General features: G+C 49.9%; 1 protein-coding gene across 12 annotated transcripts in view; it reads left to right on the top strand.

Annotated features, from left to right (window-relative positions):
• Positions 1-19165, top strand: part of TCF7L2 (transcription factor 7 like 2) — a 189661-nt gene that overhangs the window by 156474 nt on the left and 14022 nt on the right. For 7 of the 12 annotated variants that reach the window (XM_036264605.1, XM_036264603.1, XM_036264598.1 and 4 more), the window contains 6 exons: positions 6843-6975; positions 8845-8947; positions 10910-10996; positions 16635-16760; positions 17314-17473; positions 17869-17976. In XM_036264605.1, coding sequence (XP_036120498.1) covers positions 6843-6975; positions 8845-8947; positions 10910-10996; positions 16635-16760; positions 17314-17473; positions 17869-17976 — 717 coding nt within the window. Of the gene's footprint in view, positions 1-6842; positions 6976-8844; positions 8948-10909; positions 10997-16619; positions 16761-17313; positions 17474-17868; positions 17977-19165 lie in introns of all 12 variants that reach the window. The other 5 variants (XM_036264597.1, XM_036264604.1, XM_036264596.1 and 2 more) reach the window with 1 other exon arrangement.

Genomic DNA, 19165 nt, shown 5'->3' with positions numbered 1-19165 from the left:
CTGCCCTAGGTGGGTCCGTGCTGGCTGGCTGGGCTTCTGATAGCTGTGACCCCAGAAAGAGGGTAAAAGGGTGAAGGAAACCCATTTGGCCAAGGGCGGAAGCGTGCCTGCCACCTTCCTCTGTGTGCAAGGTTTGCAGGATGCAGAGCCGGGTGCTCACCTGCTGCATCGGGATGGGGCTGTGTGTGCAGGCCTGGGCGTGTGTCTCCTTGAGGTGGTTCGAGCAGCTGAAGTATTGCTAATTGTTGGGGTAATGTGTTGTTGAGGTAGGAGGCTTACCTTCGCCATCCATTCCTACTCTCTGGCACATCATCTGAAAAAACAATAGGACTACGTGAGTCATCAAGGGGTGTTGATGAGTAAGAAGCAGCCCCTCGGTCAGCCCCAGCTCCTCCTCTTCTCCCCACTCCCAGCAGTCCGTGGCGTGGCTCTGGTGACGTGCATCATCCATTAGCGTGCTGCTGGTCGCCACAGGCCTTGGTGCAGCCATAGTAAGTGGCATCTAAAAAATGCATCGGAGGTGAGCCATAAACCCATTTTTTATATAGACCCGGAGTGAACAGAGTCCCCTCCTGATGTCGATTTCAAACCCTGGGGGCGCTGGTAACCTAAGGCCACTGAAGACCTTCCACATCCACCCCGGGGATGGGGACGGGAGAGGGCTGACAAATGCTCCTCTGTGCTGCTTTTGTTTTATTGTGCTGGGTTCCTAAAGGCACTTTCTGGCCGCATTTTCTTCTGCAGAAGGGAGAGCAATAGGGGAGCATTGAAGAGGAGGCCGGCAGAGAGGCCCGGCCGGCACTGGCGCTGTTTGTTTTCAACGTCCTTGATTAATAGGTTGCGAGGTGAATGGCAAGCTTTCATTCCCTTTGGGTTCCCCACAGTTACAGAGGTTGAGGGTTGGGGTTAGAGGAGGGATGCAGGGGCCTAGAGGGCCCGGATGAGCCTTTCACTCGCCAGCTTCCCAGTCACGAGCAGCGTTCACGGGCGTGTGGGCGCTTGGCGACGAGGGTGGCATGGCCAAGTTGCAGAACACCATGCTGAAGGGTTCTCGAGAGGTCAGAGGTCAGCCGCGGGGGCACCCCCTCTACTTCCCCCACTGCAGTTGGATGAATGCTTCGGGTGGAAAGGCTTTGTGCTCCTCGAGGGCTGGTAAAGGCCCCTCTCTGTGTAACCTAACTATTCCGTGCTCAAAGCCCATAGAGCTCAACGAACAGAACCGGGAGGGCTTTGCCCTGGCTCACAGCCGCTTGGCCAGGTGGAAGCAGAGACCCTAATGATGTAAAAGTCAGACGAGGATTTCGGTTCCTTTCAAATAGATACTGTTTACTCCATTTTAATGGGTTCAGTTTTTGAGCTGACTTTTGTTTTTTTGTTTCTGGTCAGCTGGAGCTGACCACATAGAACGTGTGTCTGTCACCAGAATCCCGCTGGGCCCTGCAGTTGCTTGTCTGTACTGGGGAAGCAGAAACATCTCATCACATGTCTTGACGACCCTGCCTCCCATAGTCAGCCACATGCTGTAAACAGCCCTTGTAACACTACCTAGAGCCTGTGGCAAGGGTGTCCTGGCTGAGGCAGGTAACCTGGCACCAGTCCTAACTTGGGGTGTTTGTGTGGGGGTGCAGGGGACATTGTTTGCTAAAACTGGCCTGGGTTCCAGAGATTGGTAGGTAGGGGTTTGGGGACAGTTCCCGTTGTGAGTCCAGAAGCATCTGTATCCAGTAAGGAAGACTGCTGAGCTCACGGGGTGCAGCTCGCTTCAGCACAGTGCACCCCATCCCGATGCCGGTGTCTACAGCTGCGGTAGGGGTGGAGGAGTCAGGCAGGGGAGCACACAGGCCTAGAAACAACACCTTCCAAGGCTGTGACTCGGAATAGATGTTCTCACCTCTGTGGAATTAAAGACAGATGTCACCTCCTTCATGGGCTTGTTGTGAGGACTTGGTGGAGTGGAGTGTGTCACAGCCAGCACAGAGGCGGGGACAGAGCCCAGGCTCCCGAACAGTGGCAGCGGGGAGCTGTGCTGGTGTGGACTGGGGAGCTTCAGGAACAGCATCGGTCAGTGCTCATCTTCCCTGACCTCCCTCAGGTCATCTAGACAGGTTCTAGGAGGTTCCATGGGTGAGTTTCTGGTGCTGATGGTGTAGATGTGTGTGGGTGAGCTCATAACTCCTTGCGCGTGCGTGGACTAGTTCACGAAGGTCTGCTGTTTGTGGCTCCAGGCTTCCTAGTGTTCATCATGTTCTTAAAGGGTTAAATGCCAGCGACTCAGGCTCTCCAGGTAGCTTCCTGAGACAGCCACCACCATGACCTGGACTGTGGTTAGCGAGCCATCACTGGAGGTAGTGGTTTTGTCCCCCCAGGTAGTTTCGAAGCCACATTTAATTTTAGATAAAGCAGTTTACCTAAAAGGCACCTGGTTTAGTGCAGGTGTTAGCCTAAATGCCGGAGTCTGTAAAAAGATAAAAGGGGAGGAGATACTATTTCAGACTGTTTGTCCCGCCGGCCCTCTGAACATGGATTGCTGCTTTAGTTTAGATTTGCTTGGGTGCATTTCTGGAGGGTTATCCATGGCCCTCACCTAAGAGTGGCACTTCTTACATCTGCATTCTCTTAGGGCGATAGCTTCGAACCCTGTTCTTCAAGACCTATTTGAAAGTGGGAGTGGCTTGAAGGGAAGGTGGGAAGTCAGGGTATTTCCTGTTTGGGCCGTTTTGTGTTTCATTTCTGTCAGCTCTTACTTCAAGGTCCTCACCCTAATTCTGGAAGGGTCTTGGTCATCTTGAACTATGTTTATTCAACATTCAACTCTTCTCTGACAGCCTTACTCATTAGCATAATAAAGTGATTTTTTTTTTTCAAAAAGAGATCATGAAATATATTTTTAAGTTACATAGCACATTGTGGCTACGATATCACTGAGCACTCATCATTACTCTTCATGGGAGGGAATTTTTCAAAGCTTCCTTTGGTTGGCTCTGTGCCAGGCACTGTGCTAAGCACTGCACAGACTTCTCTTAATTTCACAACAACCCTGTGAGATAGACACAGTTCTTATCTGAGATTCATAGACATGGAAATGAAGGCCTGGGAGAGGTCGCACAGCTAGTCTGGCGAAGGAGAATTTAAACCCCACCTTTCCTGAATTCACAGATGTACCCTCAGTCACCATGGGCATGCAGTGGGCTCTAAGACCAGGTCCGAGCCTGTGATAACCAGGTGTTAGACTGGGTGCTTTCTGAAGCGCCCCTCCCCCCGGCTTCGTTCTGTTTTTCTGCATAGGCCCCATGTAAGGAGCACTGCCATTGGCTGAAGTGGATCTGTGAGCTCGGCTCTATCTTCTTGTAATACTTGCAACTGCAATTTGATGGTTCTTAGGCAATTTATGAGATTGTGCTCATCCCTCCCACAGGCTGGACATGACAGGGGACACAGAGTTCTAGAAGACATAGTCCTTGTCCTTAAGGAACTCAGCTACAGTAGGTCCAAGAAAGGTACATACATAACCACAGCAGTAGGCATAATGCAGCACAGGAAGGAAAGACTGGGGGGGGGGGGGTGGCGGCTCTGAGGCTGGAGAAACGGGGCATTTCCGAGGGGAACATCCTCCTGTTGTCAAAGCAGTCCAGGCGCAAGCGGGTCCAGTGGGAGCCACAGTTAGACCCTGGGCTTTGCATCTGCGACTGCACTCCTGCTTCGCTTGGGAACCAGTCAACCTGGAGAGACCTGCGGCCACATTGTTTCCAAGTGACCTGCCTGACATGCGGTCATGATCAAAAAAGAGAACCAGTCTATTTTCCCTCCAAAAGGTACCAGTGAAAACTTTAAATCCACCTGGCCAGTGTGTGGTTTGTTGAGTGTCGTCCTATGCACCAAGAGTTTGCCAGTTTGATTCCTGGTCAGGGTACATGGTTTTGGGCTCCATCCCCGGTGGGTGGTGTGCAGGAGGTAGCCAATGGATGTATCTCTCTCATTGGTGTTTCTCTCTCCCTCTCCCTTTTTCTCTCTCTAAAAAAATCAATAAGAACATATTAAAAAAAAAAAAAACTAACAAAAACACTTCAGATCCCCTTCACTGCACCCCTATGCTATAGAGTTTTGAGCAAACAGGAAAAAACCAGTTGGCCAGTCTCAGGTGCGCAGAGTAATAGGAGGGCGATGGCAGCCAGCACAGGCTCCTACCTTCTGTTGGGCTCACATCATGTCTAAGAGACAGGGCGAACTCACTTTTAAATTCTGCACGCACCTGAATAAACCCCGCTGTTGCCTAGTTGCTCTTTATTCTTTGCCGGACAAGCAGAAAGGTTCCCCCTCGTGCCCTGTCGGCCTTGCTTAGGACATCCGGGGCCTTCGCACTTCTGTGCTGCAGACAGAAAACTGCCAGGGCAGCTTCTCCCGGCACTGGCAGTACCAGTAGTAACCTCCATCCCTGTGCTTACCTGTGGCAGGGTTTGGCTAAGCCCTTTCCACGGGTTCTCTTACGGACTAGCACTGGATTGATGATTGGGACTCAGGTCTCCTAGGACCTTGTGCTTGTGCTTGTCTGTGCCTGCGTGGCTCTCTGGTCAAGGGATCGTGGCTGAATAGGAGAGCCACCAGTGGCACTCAATTGACAGACCCCAGATGCCTGGGTCCCAAGTCCAGACCTACTGACTCAGGTTCATACTGAAAGATCTCCTAGGATCAGGGATCTGAATTTGTGATAAGCTTCCTTAGAGATGCTTGACTCGCCCAGGGTTGAGAATGGCGAATCGCACTGCCTACTCCCAGCCCTTGTACCTGCTCGTGGATTTACACACTTGCTTCCTTCCATTGGGACGGCCGGCCATTCCCTGGAAGTTCTTCATCCTGAAGTGACCATCTTCCTTCCCTCCTGGGCCATCTGTGGTTCTTCCCTCTGGTCCCCCAGTTTTCCCGCAGTTGCTGTAAACTGCCTGGGACAGGTCTGCTTTCCTTCATTTCGGAGGGTGTGTATCTTTCCGACCAAACAGAAAACTGTAGAAGGCAGCAATGGCCATTTCCTTTCCTTTTAATGGTCTTCACTCCACGTGACCATGCCTGTCCCTGTCTCTCCCTCTGAAATGTTTCCTTCTGCACCCCAGCACGCAGTGGGGACTTACCTGATGGGGACCGCTCAGCGCCTGTCCAGACCCTCATGGCTGCGACTGAGGACATGTTTCTGGGTTTGGTGGTTTTAATTTCAGTGCTTTGATTGCAAACTGATGACTCACAATACAAGGCTCCTGTGAGCAGCTAGCTGGCCTCCTTCTCCCAAAGTGTCCAGTTGTTTATAGGCATCATTAAACCAGGCTGTTGGAAGGGTTGACCTCTTTTTCTGTAGTTTATTTTTATTTTTTTTCTGGAGCATCAGGAAGGCCATAGCTTTCTCCCAAACATACTCGTGAAAAAGTTAGAAGCACTAGTAAAGATGCCTTCCCACAGTTAACCGAGGTAGGAAATACCCTGTGTTACACCCCTTGCTCACCTCTTTGGTAAAAAAATGGATGAGAGGAGAAGCGGAGAGAACTAACTGCTGGGTGGTCCCTGAACTCGAGAGGCGCTAGTGAGCAGCCCGAGCCCCTCTCTTCCTTTCTTTTCATGCAGTTCCCTTTCCTTGATGCTAATGCAAGTTGTGCCCTCCTAAAAGTAATAAAAGGAGATGAAGACACGTTCTGAAATGAAACTTGACTCTAATCCATTCATCATCTAATACTAGCCTCTTTATCTTCCCTGGTACCTAATCTGGTTAAATGTCCCTGTTGTAGGATTTTAGTGAAAATCCTCTATTGGGAATAGGGTTTTTTGCAATTGGATTACTCTCAGTAAATGGCCCAGTAGTTCGCTTGTTTCAGCTTAATTTTTTCTTTGTGATCTTGCTGGGCTAAGTTATAGCATCCAGTAGTGGAGGGGGATGGGTGGGCTGATCGTGGGGCAGGGGAAGGAGAGAATAATTTGGAAAGGTCTGGTCATGGCAACTAGAAAAATCTTAAAAATGCTTTTCTTTTTTCCCCTTGCTTCTCTCCTGTCCACCCTTCCCAAACATAAAAACGCCTGCACTTGGGTTTTCTAGGACTGCCCGTTTCTAAAATGCATACCTTTTATTAGCCCAATTCATCATCATCCAGTTAATTTATTAGATTTCCCTGGTGACTTCCTAATGAAATTCCTAACGAATCAAGGCTGATGTAATCTGCATAAAATATTCAGGTGCTTGCCTGGCAGTGTAGAGCTTTCTGATAAAGTTCACACTCCCAGCCAGGCCAGGAGTGGGCTTTCATCCAAGCCCTCTGAAAGGGTCGTTTCGTGCCCCCTGGCCCCGGGGGCGGGGTGGGGGGGCAGGAGCTGGAGGGGGGGGGGGGGGAGGCTGAGTGGGTGGGATGTGGGCCCTGCCCGGTTTCTTGTAACCGAAGGTTTTCCTAGCCAGTCCCCGAGAAGCCTGCCTGTCCCCGAAGGGCCCTCTGCTGGGCCCCTGGGGCGGGAGATTCTCCCCCACCCCACACACGTGGGAACACAGTATGCCTGGGAGGTTCCAGTGCTCACCTCCGATTTACCTGCAGTCGGGAAAAGTGCAAACTCATGGGCTCCATGATGGGGGGTGGGGGGTGGAGCAGGTATTTTAAAGGCCAAGCTCAGTGGGGAGGAGAAAACTGAAGCGCACCTACTCAGAGAGCTGTCTCACAACTGTCTGTGATTTTTAATCCCTGGATTGGGGCCAGGGCCGAGCTCGGGATTGAGTGCATTTTATCAAGGCCAGGTGGAGGGTGTGGTCAGGGGAGCCCTGGGCCCTGGGCAGCTGGGGACCCGGCTTGATGGTGCCTCTCTCTGTTCTCCTCCCGCAGTCGAACAAAGTGCCCGTGGTGCAGCACCCTCACCATGTCCACCCTCTCACGCCTCTTATCACCTACAGCAACGAACACTTCACCCCAGGAAACCCGCCTCCACACTTACCAGCTGACGTAGACCCCAAAACAGGTAGGCTGTGTGCGCAAGAGGGGGTGCTGGTCCTGGGACCACCCTAGGACCTGCTGGGGGAGGGGCAGGGGGGCTGTGAGGAGGGGCTCCTGTTTCTCTCCTGGGTACTGAACGGAAGGCTGAGGGCCTGTTTTCTCTCTTCTGGGAAGTCTCTAGTGCTCTGGGTACCCTTCTGGCTCCTTGGGAGTCCAAGAGCCCAATGCCATGGCTCCCTGAAGCCCTGGTTCCCTTGGTGGCCAAGGGACTCCAGTCACTTGATGATGACATTTGGTGCAGCCTCAGGAAACTACATTGCTGGGCTCCGCATTCTCTGTGCTGGTTTATGTGGGTTCTTCCTCCCCTATACTTTCCTAGGTGTTACCAACCCATTTTACAGATGTGAAAACCGAATCCTCAGGGGTTCTCCATTGCATCGTACAACAGCCAATAGGATCTCAGCCAGAAGTTTCCATCTCCAGCCTTGTTCCCTCCTTTCCATCCCTGCTTTTCCCCAAAGGGGAGAGAGAGAACCTACAAGACTTAAAACAAGCAGGTGGCCACAGCTCGGGGTGGGGTGGTCCTGGGAGGGAGCTAAGGCCAGGGAGCTAGAGCCAGGGTGTGTCTTGCTGGCTGGGGTTTCTCTTCCCAGCTAGTCCATTAGGAGGATGGATTTGAACTGGCTGTTTGTGTCACTTTGTCGGAGGGAATTGTTTGGTGTCGGGCAGAGGTAGACTTCCTGTTCAGGCGGCCTCTGCTGCCCCTGAATGAAGCCACACATTAGCTGGTTTTCACCAGCCTCTGAGCCCCCTTTGTGCTGTGGGCGAGACTGGCAGGGTTGGCCGGAGGAGCGGCAGCGGCCAAGCTCCGGGAGAGAGTGGCAGCATCAGCGTCTCATCGAAATAATGGTAGCACAGGGACTCGCTTTTAAATGGTTATCGTAAAACATATGATGACCGTCTGCGGACTGTTTACTTTTCCTCCTCGAACATTGTGCGAACGGCCTGGTGTAGGGGTCCGAGCCCAGCTAATCCGTTCGGTGTTTGTAATAGAGAGAAAGCAGTGTCTGCAGGAAACGGTCACCCAGGGAGACTTAATTTACAGATTAAAAGCTTCCGGAATGAATTTTTTAAAAAATGAAATAGTTCTCATCCACGAACACGCAGTTCTCGGTCCCTTCCACGCTGTTTGAGTTCTGTGGAACTGTTCCTGCGAGGTGAGCCCCTGTGTCTGCGGCTCCCGCTGTGCTCGGACTCGGCTTCAGCCCCGGGCGCTGACTGTGCCCCGTGACTCAGCGGCACCCAGGTGGGGCTGACACCCGCTGGTGACTGTCCTTTAGAGGATCTGCGTCCGGCATTGGGGCTGCCTGGTCTCCAGCATCTCCCTGTCTCCAGTTCAGGTTTCCCTTGGATAAGATGCGTTGGCATTTGGTGAGGTTCTCCTACAGCGTATCTTCTAGGCTCGGGTGGAGACATTCTAGCGTTAACTTTTTTGAAAGAAGTCAAAAGCTGTTACTCAGAAAGTATGTCAGAAACCACAGTCCTGCAGGTAAGTCATTAGAGTTAAAGGGAGTGAGGGACAGGAAGTAACATGACTTGATCACCCACTGTGTGCCACACCCTCGAGATTAAAAGCATTTTTTTAATCACACCAGTCATAAAAGAGAGAAGTACCCAAGATGGCATTTCCGGGTCTGTCTGAATGAGCTCAGCCAACTCTTCGGCCTGAGGTAGAGGGACAGTGAGAGCAAGACCCCTATGCTTACAGCCAGGGAAGAGCCTCATGGCTAGGGTTACCGAGGACGTGTCTCCCTTCACCCTTTCCTGTTCCGGTCTCTCCACAGTTTCTCTTCCTTCCCTCCCCTTTGTACCTAAAATGCCGCTTCTTCCCCAGGAATCCCACGGCCTCCGCACCCTCCAGATATATCTCCGTATTACCCGCTGTCGCCCGGCACCGTAGGACAAATCCCCCATCCGCTAGGATGGTTAGTACCACAGTAAGGAGTTCCATTTTTTAATTTCCTTTTTGATTTTTACATGGGCATGCTTATTATTTCTTCTGTGCATGTGTGTGTGTTTCAGAAGACAGGGCTGGTGGGAGGGCACGGGGGTGTGGGGAGGTGCCTGCTGAGATGCCCTGTGGGAGAGAGGGCAGGTCAGTGGCACCCGTGGGTTAAGGAAAAGGGGACGGGGACTTAGCACTCTGAAGCCGTGGCCCCGAAGGCTCTGGGTTCCTCTCTGGGAACAGAGGTGCCCCGAGGTACTTAGGGAATCACAGAAGGCGCCGAGGGCTTACCCAGTGAAGCCGGCCATGGCCCCGCCGCTGTGGCCGCCCACATTGGGCCCCGCCGTCGGGGGCTCGGGGGAGGCAGCAGCCGAGTGGCAACGGGCACCCAGTTTTGAAACCCAGGGCTGGGGGCTGAGGACTGGGTTATACTGCCCCCCACCACCACCATCGGGACTGTGAATCTCAAGTTTGACATCAACAGTGGACAGTTTGTCTCTCAGTGAGCTCCATGTTATTTAACCAGCACCTCTCTGAGATCCTGCATGTCAAAGGCTTCGCCTAATGATGAGGGGTGGGGGTGGGGCAGCTACAGTCTCACTCCAGCCTGTGGGGCCTGCCTGATGCTAGCCCCCTGCAGCGCGCCCAGATCATCAGACTGCCTTCGACAATTTGTCTTCTGTCACCCCATCTTGCTTTTACAGGACCACCCATTAACCTTCCTCAGCCAACTTTGAAAAGTGTGTTTTCAAATCAGAGTAGAAAGGCCTTCAGTGCATAAGCATACTATGTGTATATGCATGTAACGTGTGTTTTGCGATTGCATGTTTTGTGTATGTATTTCTGCATGTTTATGTGATGTGCATGTGATCTCTACTGTTTAAAAAATGCAAAACACAGGACAATTTGTTGACTTTTAACCAGAATATTTGGCAAAACACTCAAGGTTGGGTCTTGGGGAAGACAGCCTTTCATAACCTTAGAGAAGACATAATTTTGGAGTGGTTTCCCACCTTCACCCCCATTCTACCCTTATTGCTCAAGTTGAACAGATTCTACAATTTTTTTTTAAACAGCTTGTATCATGTAGTAGTAACTACACTGAATTCCAACCCTGAGTGTAGTTTCTGTGTATTATTTCCCAATGTTGTTTGGGAAGGTAGCCATGGACCATGAACCTGAGCTTGGATCCCATTCCTTCTTCAGTCAACGGGCCATTCTTCCAATAGTTCTCAGTCATCACTTGCCCCGCTCAGCTGACGGGAAGATATTTGAAGGCTGGATAAAAAGGAATAGCCAACTCAGACAGTCCGCTGTCAGAAAAAGTTGTGTGTCTTTCATGAGGATGCTATTTTGCATGTTGCTGTATTTTTTAATTATTGTAATGAGGTGTGATTGTCTATTGGTTACCCACAATTCTTCTTGGGGACTCTCCCCCCGGTAACTCTTGTCAACACTTGTTAATTTGACAAAAGGCTACAAATTAAGCTCTGTTAATTTAATGTTTTCTCACCGAGATCTAAATACCGAAAGAGGCCCAAAGCGCAACTGAAGTCCTTTGATTCACTGTACTTTATTTTGGTATAAATTTACATTCATTATTGTTTTCCTTTGGATGTGTAGCCCTCAATTAGTGTGATGGCTCCATTAAAGCAAGCGAGACTTCGCCTTTAATTATTACAACAAAACACCTAGTTTCAGCTTGGGGAGAGGGTCTCTATTGACATAAGCAGAGGTTATAAAATTTAATTAGCCATTCCTATCAGATTTATGGCATTCAAATTGTTCTGTGTTTCTTCCCTTTGATCCTTCCTGTACAATCCCCAAGATTTTTGTTCTGATCAAATGAGAATAAAGCTTACTGTGCAGAGAGAACTTCTCCTTTTTCTTCTTTTTCTTTCCCCCACCCCCACCCTCAATGGCACGCTCTCACTTTGTACCCCCCTCTTTGTAGGCAAGGTCAGCCCGTGTACCCAATCACGACAGGAGGATTCCGCCACCCCTACCCCACAGCCCTGACTGTCAACGCTTCCATGTCCAGGTGAGTTCCAAGCGCTGTGGCCTTCAACCAAGGCCGTGGGTGACTTCTTGGGAAGTTCTCTAGGTGGCCACCAGGCTGTCAGGGCCTGCTGCAGCTTGAGCTTCTAGTGGTGTAAGACCCGTCCAGTGTTAGGGCTTTCCTCCTAGAAAACACTGAAAAATCATCCCAAACTTCCCCAGGTAGGTGATAGCAAAATTCCAAGGTGAAATTTTTGAGATGGTCAGTTGAACACTTATGTATGGATATATTTATGTTAATGTTTACCCAAGGGTATTTTTCCAGTAATTTTTTTTTAGATAGAGTGGAAGGGAAGAAGAGGTGGGGAGAGAGAGAAACATCGATGTGAGAGAGACACATTGACTGTTTGCCTCCTGCACAATCCTGACCGGGGCTGGGGATCGAACCTGCGACCCTTCAGTCCTCGGGCTGACGTTCCAACTACTGAGCCAAGCCAGCCAGGGCCAAACACGTATTTTATCTGAATTTAAAAGGGCAGGAAGAGGTAGTTAGAACATGCAGAGCTTCTTAAAGTGGTTGTTTCTCTGTTGCTCTAGACTTGGGTAAGGAAGGAACAGGTAGAGAATTTTACTTTTTTTTATTTTTTATTTTTATTCCTCACCCAAGGATACTTTTTTCTATTTATCATCAGATAGAGTTGGGAGAGAGAGAGAGAGACAGAGAGAGAAACATTGATGTGATAGAGCCACATCGACTGGTTGCCTCCTGCACAACCCAACCAGGGCCGGGGACACTGCAACTGAGGTACGTGCCCTCGTGGAATCAAACCCGTGACTCTGGTCCGCGGGCTGATGCTCTCACTGCTGAGCCAAACTGGCCAGGGTGAGAATTCTACTATTACACAAAGAAGAATTTGAGGAAAGGCTATTGGTCTTTTTTCAAAGCTGACACTTTAGTGTCAGTAAGAAAGGACACCCCTCTCTAAAGTAGCAACTGGCCAATAGAAATGTAAGGTGAGCCACACATGGAACTTTAAGTTTTCTAGTAGCCAAATTTAACAGACTATTAAAATAAAAAAACAGGTGAGCCCTGGCTGGTTTGGCTCAGGGGTTAGAGCATTGGCCTGCGGTCCAGAGAGATCCGGGTTTGGTTCCCACTAAGGGCACGTACCTCGGTTGCGGTTTGTCCCCGGCCCTGGTTGGTCGTGCGGGTGGCAGCCACTCGATGTGTCCCTTTCATATTGATGTTTCTCTCTCTCTCTCTCTCTCTCTCTCTCTCTTCCTCTCTCTCCCTCCCACTCTATCTGAACAAAAAATGGGAAAATGTCCTCGGGTAAGGATCAAAAACAAAAACAAAAAAACAAAAACAGGTGAAATTATGTTTAATGATATATTTTATTCAATTCAGTGTAGTCAAATACTATCATTCTGATATGTTATCCCTGCAAAGCAACTGTGAGTGAGATTTTACATTCTTTTTTGTACTTAGCTTTTGAAATGTGATGTGTATTTTCTGCTCACAGCGCATCTCAGTTAGAACTGGCCATATCTCAGGTACTCCGTAGCCACGTGTGGCTGGTGGCTACCACAGTGGCCCATGCAGCTCGAAAGCTCTGAATGTTCAAAGAACCACGTGTGTAAACATCATGTATCTTTAAGCATAGGGTACATATGCAGCGGGCACACACACCTACATGTGTGTGCCTAGATCCTCCCAGTGCCGCACCCCCCTTTCCTTCCCTCATTAATCCTGGCTAATTTTTCAGTGACTGCTAGTTTATTTACAAACTGGTTGGCAGCAGTCTGTTTAAGTAGTCACTAATTGCTCCTAATGATAGTTTTATTTTCTGTTCATCTGATTTTCAGTCGAGTTAATTAAATCGGTGGAGGTTTAGACTTTCCTGATGGGCTGCAACAACTAATCCATTTTGATGATGGCACATAATTCAATTAGCAGACATTACACAGCAAAGATGCCGACCCCAACCTCTTCCCCGGTCTCTAGCCAACATGGGAACCCCAGACCGAGGGGTGGCTGGAAAGACAGGCCGAGGTGTCTTTTCCTACAGTGCTTTGAGTGGGGGAGAGAGTAAGAGTCACATTCACTAAGAAAAACCAACTGTAGCATATCTTACATCTGTCATTATGCCATGGATATCAGGCAGTTACCAAGATCCATCTCCCACGTGTGATGAATCACGTCAGTTCCCAAAGCCACACCAGCATTGGTTAGGCAGGAGAATCCTTGGCGTGTCCTCTTCCCTAGCGAGAAGAGGAAGAGTGTATTCATTAGATAATGTCCACACAGCCTCACAAAGCCTGGGAACAAATGGGGAGGCCCCCAGGAGGAAAGCTGCTCTGAGCAGCTTAGAATCCTCAGCTCAGCCTCCCTCCATCCAGCATTTATATGATGTACCTGATTGCTTTTCATGTTTGTTTACTTGGTGCTTTTCAGGGGTTAAAAGCGGGGAAGTAATCGTAGGATAGGGATTGGGGTTAAGCTTATTGATTGAATTATCATTAGGAGGTTAGTGGATATTTATTGGTGGGCAGAGGGGTGGAGGAAAGGAGGGGAAGGGTGAGAGGAAAGGTTAGGGGCTCCGGGTGCAGGGGAGACGGTGATTCCCCAGGTAGGCCTTATGAAAGGTAGCTAGTTAAAAAGCGTATACAGCAAATTAAATACATTATTGTGGTAATGGGGCGACAGAAGTATAGGTCTATTATACTTATGGCAGTTATAGGAAATGTAGGCAGCTTGCCCTGTTCCAGAACACCCTTTGATATTCATTCTATTCAGCAGCGGGGCCAGGACTTCTCAGAATTAAGTGATGGGTCATTATACTTTAAACACCATGGAGAAGCCTAGATTGGCAATTAAACAGCTCTTGCTGACACTCACTTGTGCCACCCTGTGACCCCCTTTAGATTGAGATGTTGGAGCTCCGGGCCTCAGCCTGCTAAATTGGCGCAAGGCTCTTCTCCTGACGAGAGCGGGCTCTGAAATCCGCCGACTTCAAAGGGAGAGAGATCATGTATAAACCATAATGTGGGTGCACCGTGGCTCGCAAAAAATAAGGCAGGAAGAGATGAAATGTTACAAGTGCAAGGGGGAAAATGAGAGAATAATGACAAACCTAATGCAACTCAAAGCCGGGTTGTTGCACAGGAAAATGCATCCTACTGCTTGTGCATAAATCAAGGCCGGCAGATGACATCCAGTTAACAGAAACGTGTCAACAGTGAAATAAAGTGAGAGTGAGTGAGAGAGAAGCCCCTGAGACAGCCAGAAACAAAAATTAGTTGTCCTTAACAAGTTAAGATTCTGGCTTGGAGCCATGAAAGCAGACGGGGGCATATAATGAGATGCTTGGAATTTTTAGGGTGTTTATTGCATTTCATGGAACAGTTGTCCGCAGAAGGGAGTTTCTCAGGGAAGGTGCGTGTACAGCGCCCCACGTGCATGTGCGTGTACACACACACACAGACGGTTCCTGCTGTACATGTTTCAGATCTGTGAGTGTGTGTGCATACATGCACTAGGAAGGATTCGTTCTTCATGGCTGCACTGGAAAATTTTCTTCGCCCCAAAATGTACACAAGCTGTGGTGTCTCCCTGTGGTATTTGGTACGCATGCGCGCACACACACGCATATTTTAAAATTGGAGACAAGCTGCCCCTGCACCCACCCTTCACCCAAGGCTTCCAGGACCACACATTCTGAACCTGGGTTCCCCAGGTCTCCGGGCACTGGGAGGAACGGGTTGTAGTGGGGAGGCGGAGTGCCCGCATAGGTTCGCTTTCCATTTTTCCAGGGGAAGGGGATGGAGGTTGGTTGTTTATTTTTCTTTTGCTTATTCTCATAGTTTTTCATATTCTCTCTCGCTCTCAAGGATGTTTCTTTTCTTTTTTAAACCCTAAGAGGACTCGAATGATTTTTATGAAGCCATGGCATTCATACCAAACTGTGATACCGGCTTGCATTAGTGAAGACAGAGGCAGGGCAGGCCACATCGGGATGGAATTTCCTAGCGGTGTCCCTGGGATTCCGGGCCCCTGTCAAAGGCCCACATGACTCATTGGTATTTTCTCTGTTGATTGATGCAGATTCAGTTATTTCCTTACCTTTTCATCATTTTTCAACTCAACGTTTATTACATTATTTTGTTTAAATGGAAACTGTTTTCATCTCCAATCTACCTATGGAAAGAATGTACATAAATATAGATCCTTTTGAGAAACTGTCATGATGAACCCTCATTGGCACCTCCCATCAGGCTCCCCGAAGCGCAGGCTGGCATGTGGGGCTGCTCTGGTCTGGATTTGTCAGGAAAGCCTCAACTGCCTGCCCGCTTGCCCGCTCTGTCCCCTGAAGAGCACCCCTCTGCTCCCCTGCAGAACCTCGGCAGGTGGAGCCCGGAGGCTGCCGCTGCGCTTGCTCTCGGGGTTTGCTCCTTGCCCTGCGTTTCTCTGCAGTGGTGCACAGCAGGTCCTCAGACAACATGTTTTCTTTAAGTGCTGTTGTGCTGTGACATCACTGAGATGCCATGGTAACCTCACTCTTGTTGATATCAACTAGCCTATGGTAAAGTTGGTTTCAGTATGTGTCGTTTTGCTTGTCGTCTCAGAAAGTATCGGTGACTTTGAGGCTTACCCGTGTGTTCCTTTAGGAAGGGTGATTCTTGTGACTTAGTACAAATCATGGTGACTTCATGTATTTCAGAAAACGTGGAAGCTGTTTGTCTGACCCAGTTGTCAGTCTGCAGATGGGCCAAGGGTATTTTGAAATTCTCTCTGTATGTCCTGGCTAGTTTGCATGGTTGGGAAATGCCAATTCAGGGCATAAACAGTGTTTCAAAGGACTTTCCTAAGAATAAACAGCATTAGAGGAGACGACATAAACTTTATTATCTTTGTTTACACTTTGATAATGATTTAGAAGGTTAACGCATAGGCAGTATATTGAGTAAAGTAATCTAGAAATCCTAGAATTTTAGGGCAAGAATGGGCATACAAATCAGAATTAAAAGCTGTGTGTGTGTAAATAGTGCACTTTTTTTCACCTTTCTGTAAGACGATACAAACTTACTTGAAATGTCCAGACTTACATTGAGAACCAAATAGGAAATATTTGGACGTTCTCCATCTTTCTGCCTCACCATCTCCCGTCCCTGTCAGAACGATGGGGTCCAATGGAAAAGAAGATGGTGACGCAGCCCCGTCGGGGTGTGTGTATAATCGCCTGCGTTAATATTTCATTTAGCTGCAATACACAGCAAAAGATGTCACCTTTCATTCTGGTGCTGATTAGGACTTAGGAAATTGTCTTCTTAGAGGCCACTAATAACACCTGAAAAACCACGCGGACTTGTGATTTCCAGCAGGTCATCCAGTTGCCCCCCCCCCCCCCCAAGTACATCAGTTAAATTTGTCTTTTGCTCAAGATGTTAAAAATCATAATGTCTCGTGTCAGTAACCATAATGAAGGAGAAGATTGGCTTTAATGACATTATGAGAATCATTATGTTTAATTTATCGCTAATTAATGCTGACAGGTTTCATATGCCTTGGTTTGCTTTCATGTGAGTGTTACGTGCTTTTTTTTTTTTTTAATTGTGTGTACACATCCCTCCCCATTCATTCATTTTGATTCTGACGATTTACACAGCTTTCTGTCTTCCAGGTTTCCTCCCCATATGGTCCCACCACATCATACTCTCCATACGACCGGCATCCCCCACCCGGCCATTGTCACGCCCACCGTCAAACAGGAGTCCTCCCAGAGTGACGTCGGCTCCCTCCACAGCTCGTGAGTGTCGCTCTTCTCTCTTTCTCCTCTGCCATTGCATGTCGCCTGTGGTTGCTGGGATGGTGGCTCTGCCCAGGGCTGGCCTGCTGTGTGGGATTCCAGCAAAGCCCCAGCTCGGATGGGCTCTGGACTCTCAGAGAGGGAGGGATGCAGGGTCGGGAGAGAAGAGAACTCTCTGTGTATGCGGCTGGACTGGGATTCGCAACCAGGTCCCTGCCCCGAACCCTGTCTGAGCGCGTGGAGCTCTGTCCTTGACCACGAGCCGGGCGGGAGGTGGTGGCCACAGGTGCTTTCCCCTCCAGCCTGGGAAAATTGTGTATTTGTGCAACTTGAGGAAGTGATTACAAAACCTTCTGTTCCCCCAGCCCCTCCCCGGGCTGTGCTTGTTCCATTATCCAGAGTAGGGAAGACCAGACTGGAAGCTGCTTTTTGTTCCAAACTGCTGGGTGTGAGCATTGAGGAACCAACGCAATGGGTTGGTTCTGTGCTGGGGAGGAAGCTGGACCTTGCGATTGTTTATTGGGTGGTGTGTGTCTGTTTTGTCCACGTCCAGAAAACATCAGGACTCCAAAAAGGAAGAAGAAAAGAAGAAGCCCCACATAAAGAAGCCTCTTAACGCGTTCATGTTGTACATGAAGGAAATGAGAGCAAAGGTCGTTGCCGAGTGCACGTTGAAAGAGAGCGCGGCCATCAACCAGATCCTGGGGCGGAGGGTAGGTGGCTCCCTAGCAGGGGAAGAGCGGGAGTGGACTAGGATGCAGCGGGGCGACAAGGTGTCCCCATCCCCACGGGTTTGGAGAGTCCTTTTCCTGCAGCCACGCTGTGACTCCCTGGGTGGCCTCCCTGGAGTCAGGACCAGTCACTCCACAGTCACAGGAGGTTCAGAACAGCCACAGCCATGGTCTTCCCCCACCCCCAGCGGAGGGCAGTGATGGAATGACGTAGACGACAGGTTGTCTTATCTGAGCACTCCTGTTAGCGCCAGGACCCCAGGTTGGATCTGATGGACGGATCCGAAAAAGAAGCTCCATTCATGGCTCGGCCACAACGTAGTTGGTGATGTTTCTGCATGTCTCTCTCTGTCTCCCTCCCACCATGTCCCCTCCAGTGGCACGCCTTGTCGAGAGAGGAGCAAGCGAAATACTACGAGCTGGCCCGGAAGGAGCGACAGCTTCACATGCAGCTGTACCCCGGCTGGTCCGCACGGGATAACTATGTAGGTGGATCCTTGTCTCCGGGCTGGAGCCCCTGGACATGTGCTGGGTGTGCACATGGACAAAGGGACTGCCAGCTGGCATCCGGCCTCAGAGCCATTCGTTCTGCCCACTGCTGGCACTGGTAGCATCTCGTCCGAGCACGGGGTCTGGGGAGGGGCTCAGTGTGGCTACATCACCATTCAGGGAGGTGGTCCCTGGGGGGCCTTCCGGGGGTGGCTTCCGGGGAAGTGAGTGGGTGGAGGGAGAGAATTTAGTTCCTAGAAGATTTTCCAGCAGCGCCTTCATCCTTAAGAAGGAAAATCAAAACAATGCCTTGTTCTGTGGTGCAGTAGAAGTTGGGAGCCTAGTTCATCCTGAGAGGGGCATGATGGGAATATCTCTGAGAGCAGCCAGTGGAAGTCATCCTTTGGCAGGGACCCGGCAAGGGGTGTGTCTTGTGTGCTGTGTGTGTTCCTGGACTCTGGCTCCAGATTTGCCTAATTTCCTCTCCTGGGTTTTAGAAAACACTGTCAGATGATGTTTTACTAATTGCAGTGGTGGTGATGCTCATGATTCTTCTCCCAAAAACATTCTCCCCTGGGATGTTTGTAACCTCTCACTATTCTTTCTTATTCTCCATTTGCCCATTAGCTCAGGTTCTGGGCCCTCTCTCCTCTCTAGATGGATGACACGTCTCTTATTTTACCTGATGCCTTATTATATGGCATTTGGTTATGTGAGTGGTGTTACCATCCACTTTGGAGGGTGGGGAGCACAGCAATAGGCTCCTTGGTCTGTTCCGTGCTGGTGTCATGGAGCGTGGGTGGTGTTTCCACCTGTCCCCAGTCCTGCGCTGACTCCGTGGACATCCTCCGAGGTGCGCAGCTCTGTGTGCGGCTGCGGCCGCTCCGCCACGCTGACTGCGGACTCACTGTGCACGTGGTGGTGTGGGACTGAGTAAATCAGACAGGTGACTGTCAGAACCTAGCCGCCAGGAAGTCACAGCTGTGCGGGAACAGGCAGTCCCGGGGGAAGGCTGCCTCCGCGTGCTCTGAGGAGCGTGTTCAGATTCCTTCTCAGTTAGTCAGTCAGTCCTCACCCAAGGATACTTTTCCATTGATTTTTAGATAGAGTGGGAAGAGAAAGAGACAGAGAAACACCGATGTGAGAGAGACACATCAATTGGTTGCCTCCTGCATGACCCCGACC

This window comes from Molossus molossus, unplaced genomic scaffold (assembly GCF_014108415.1).
Source record: "Molossus molossus isolate mMolMol1 unplaced genomic scaffold, mMolMol1.p scaffold_m16_p_17, whole genome shotgun sequence".
NCBI lineage: Eukaryota > Metazoa > Chordata > Mammalia > Chiroptera > Molossidae > Molossus > Molossus molossus.
Note: the sequence above shows the minus strand (reverse complement) of the source record. Positions and strands in the feature narration are given on the sequence as shown.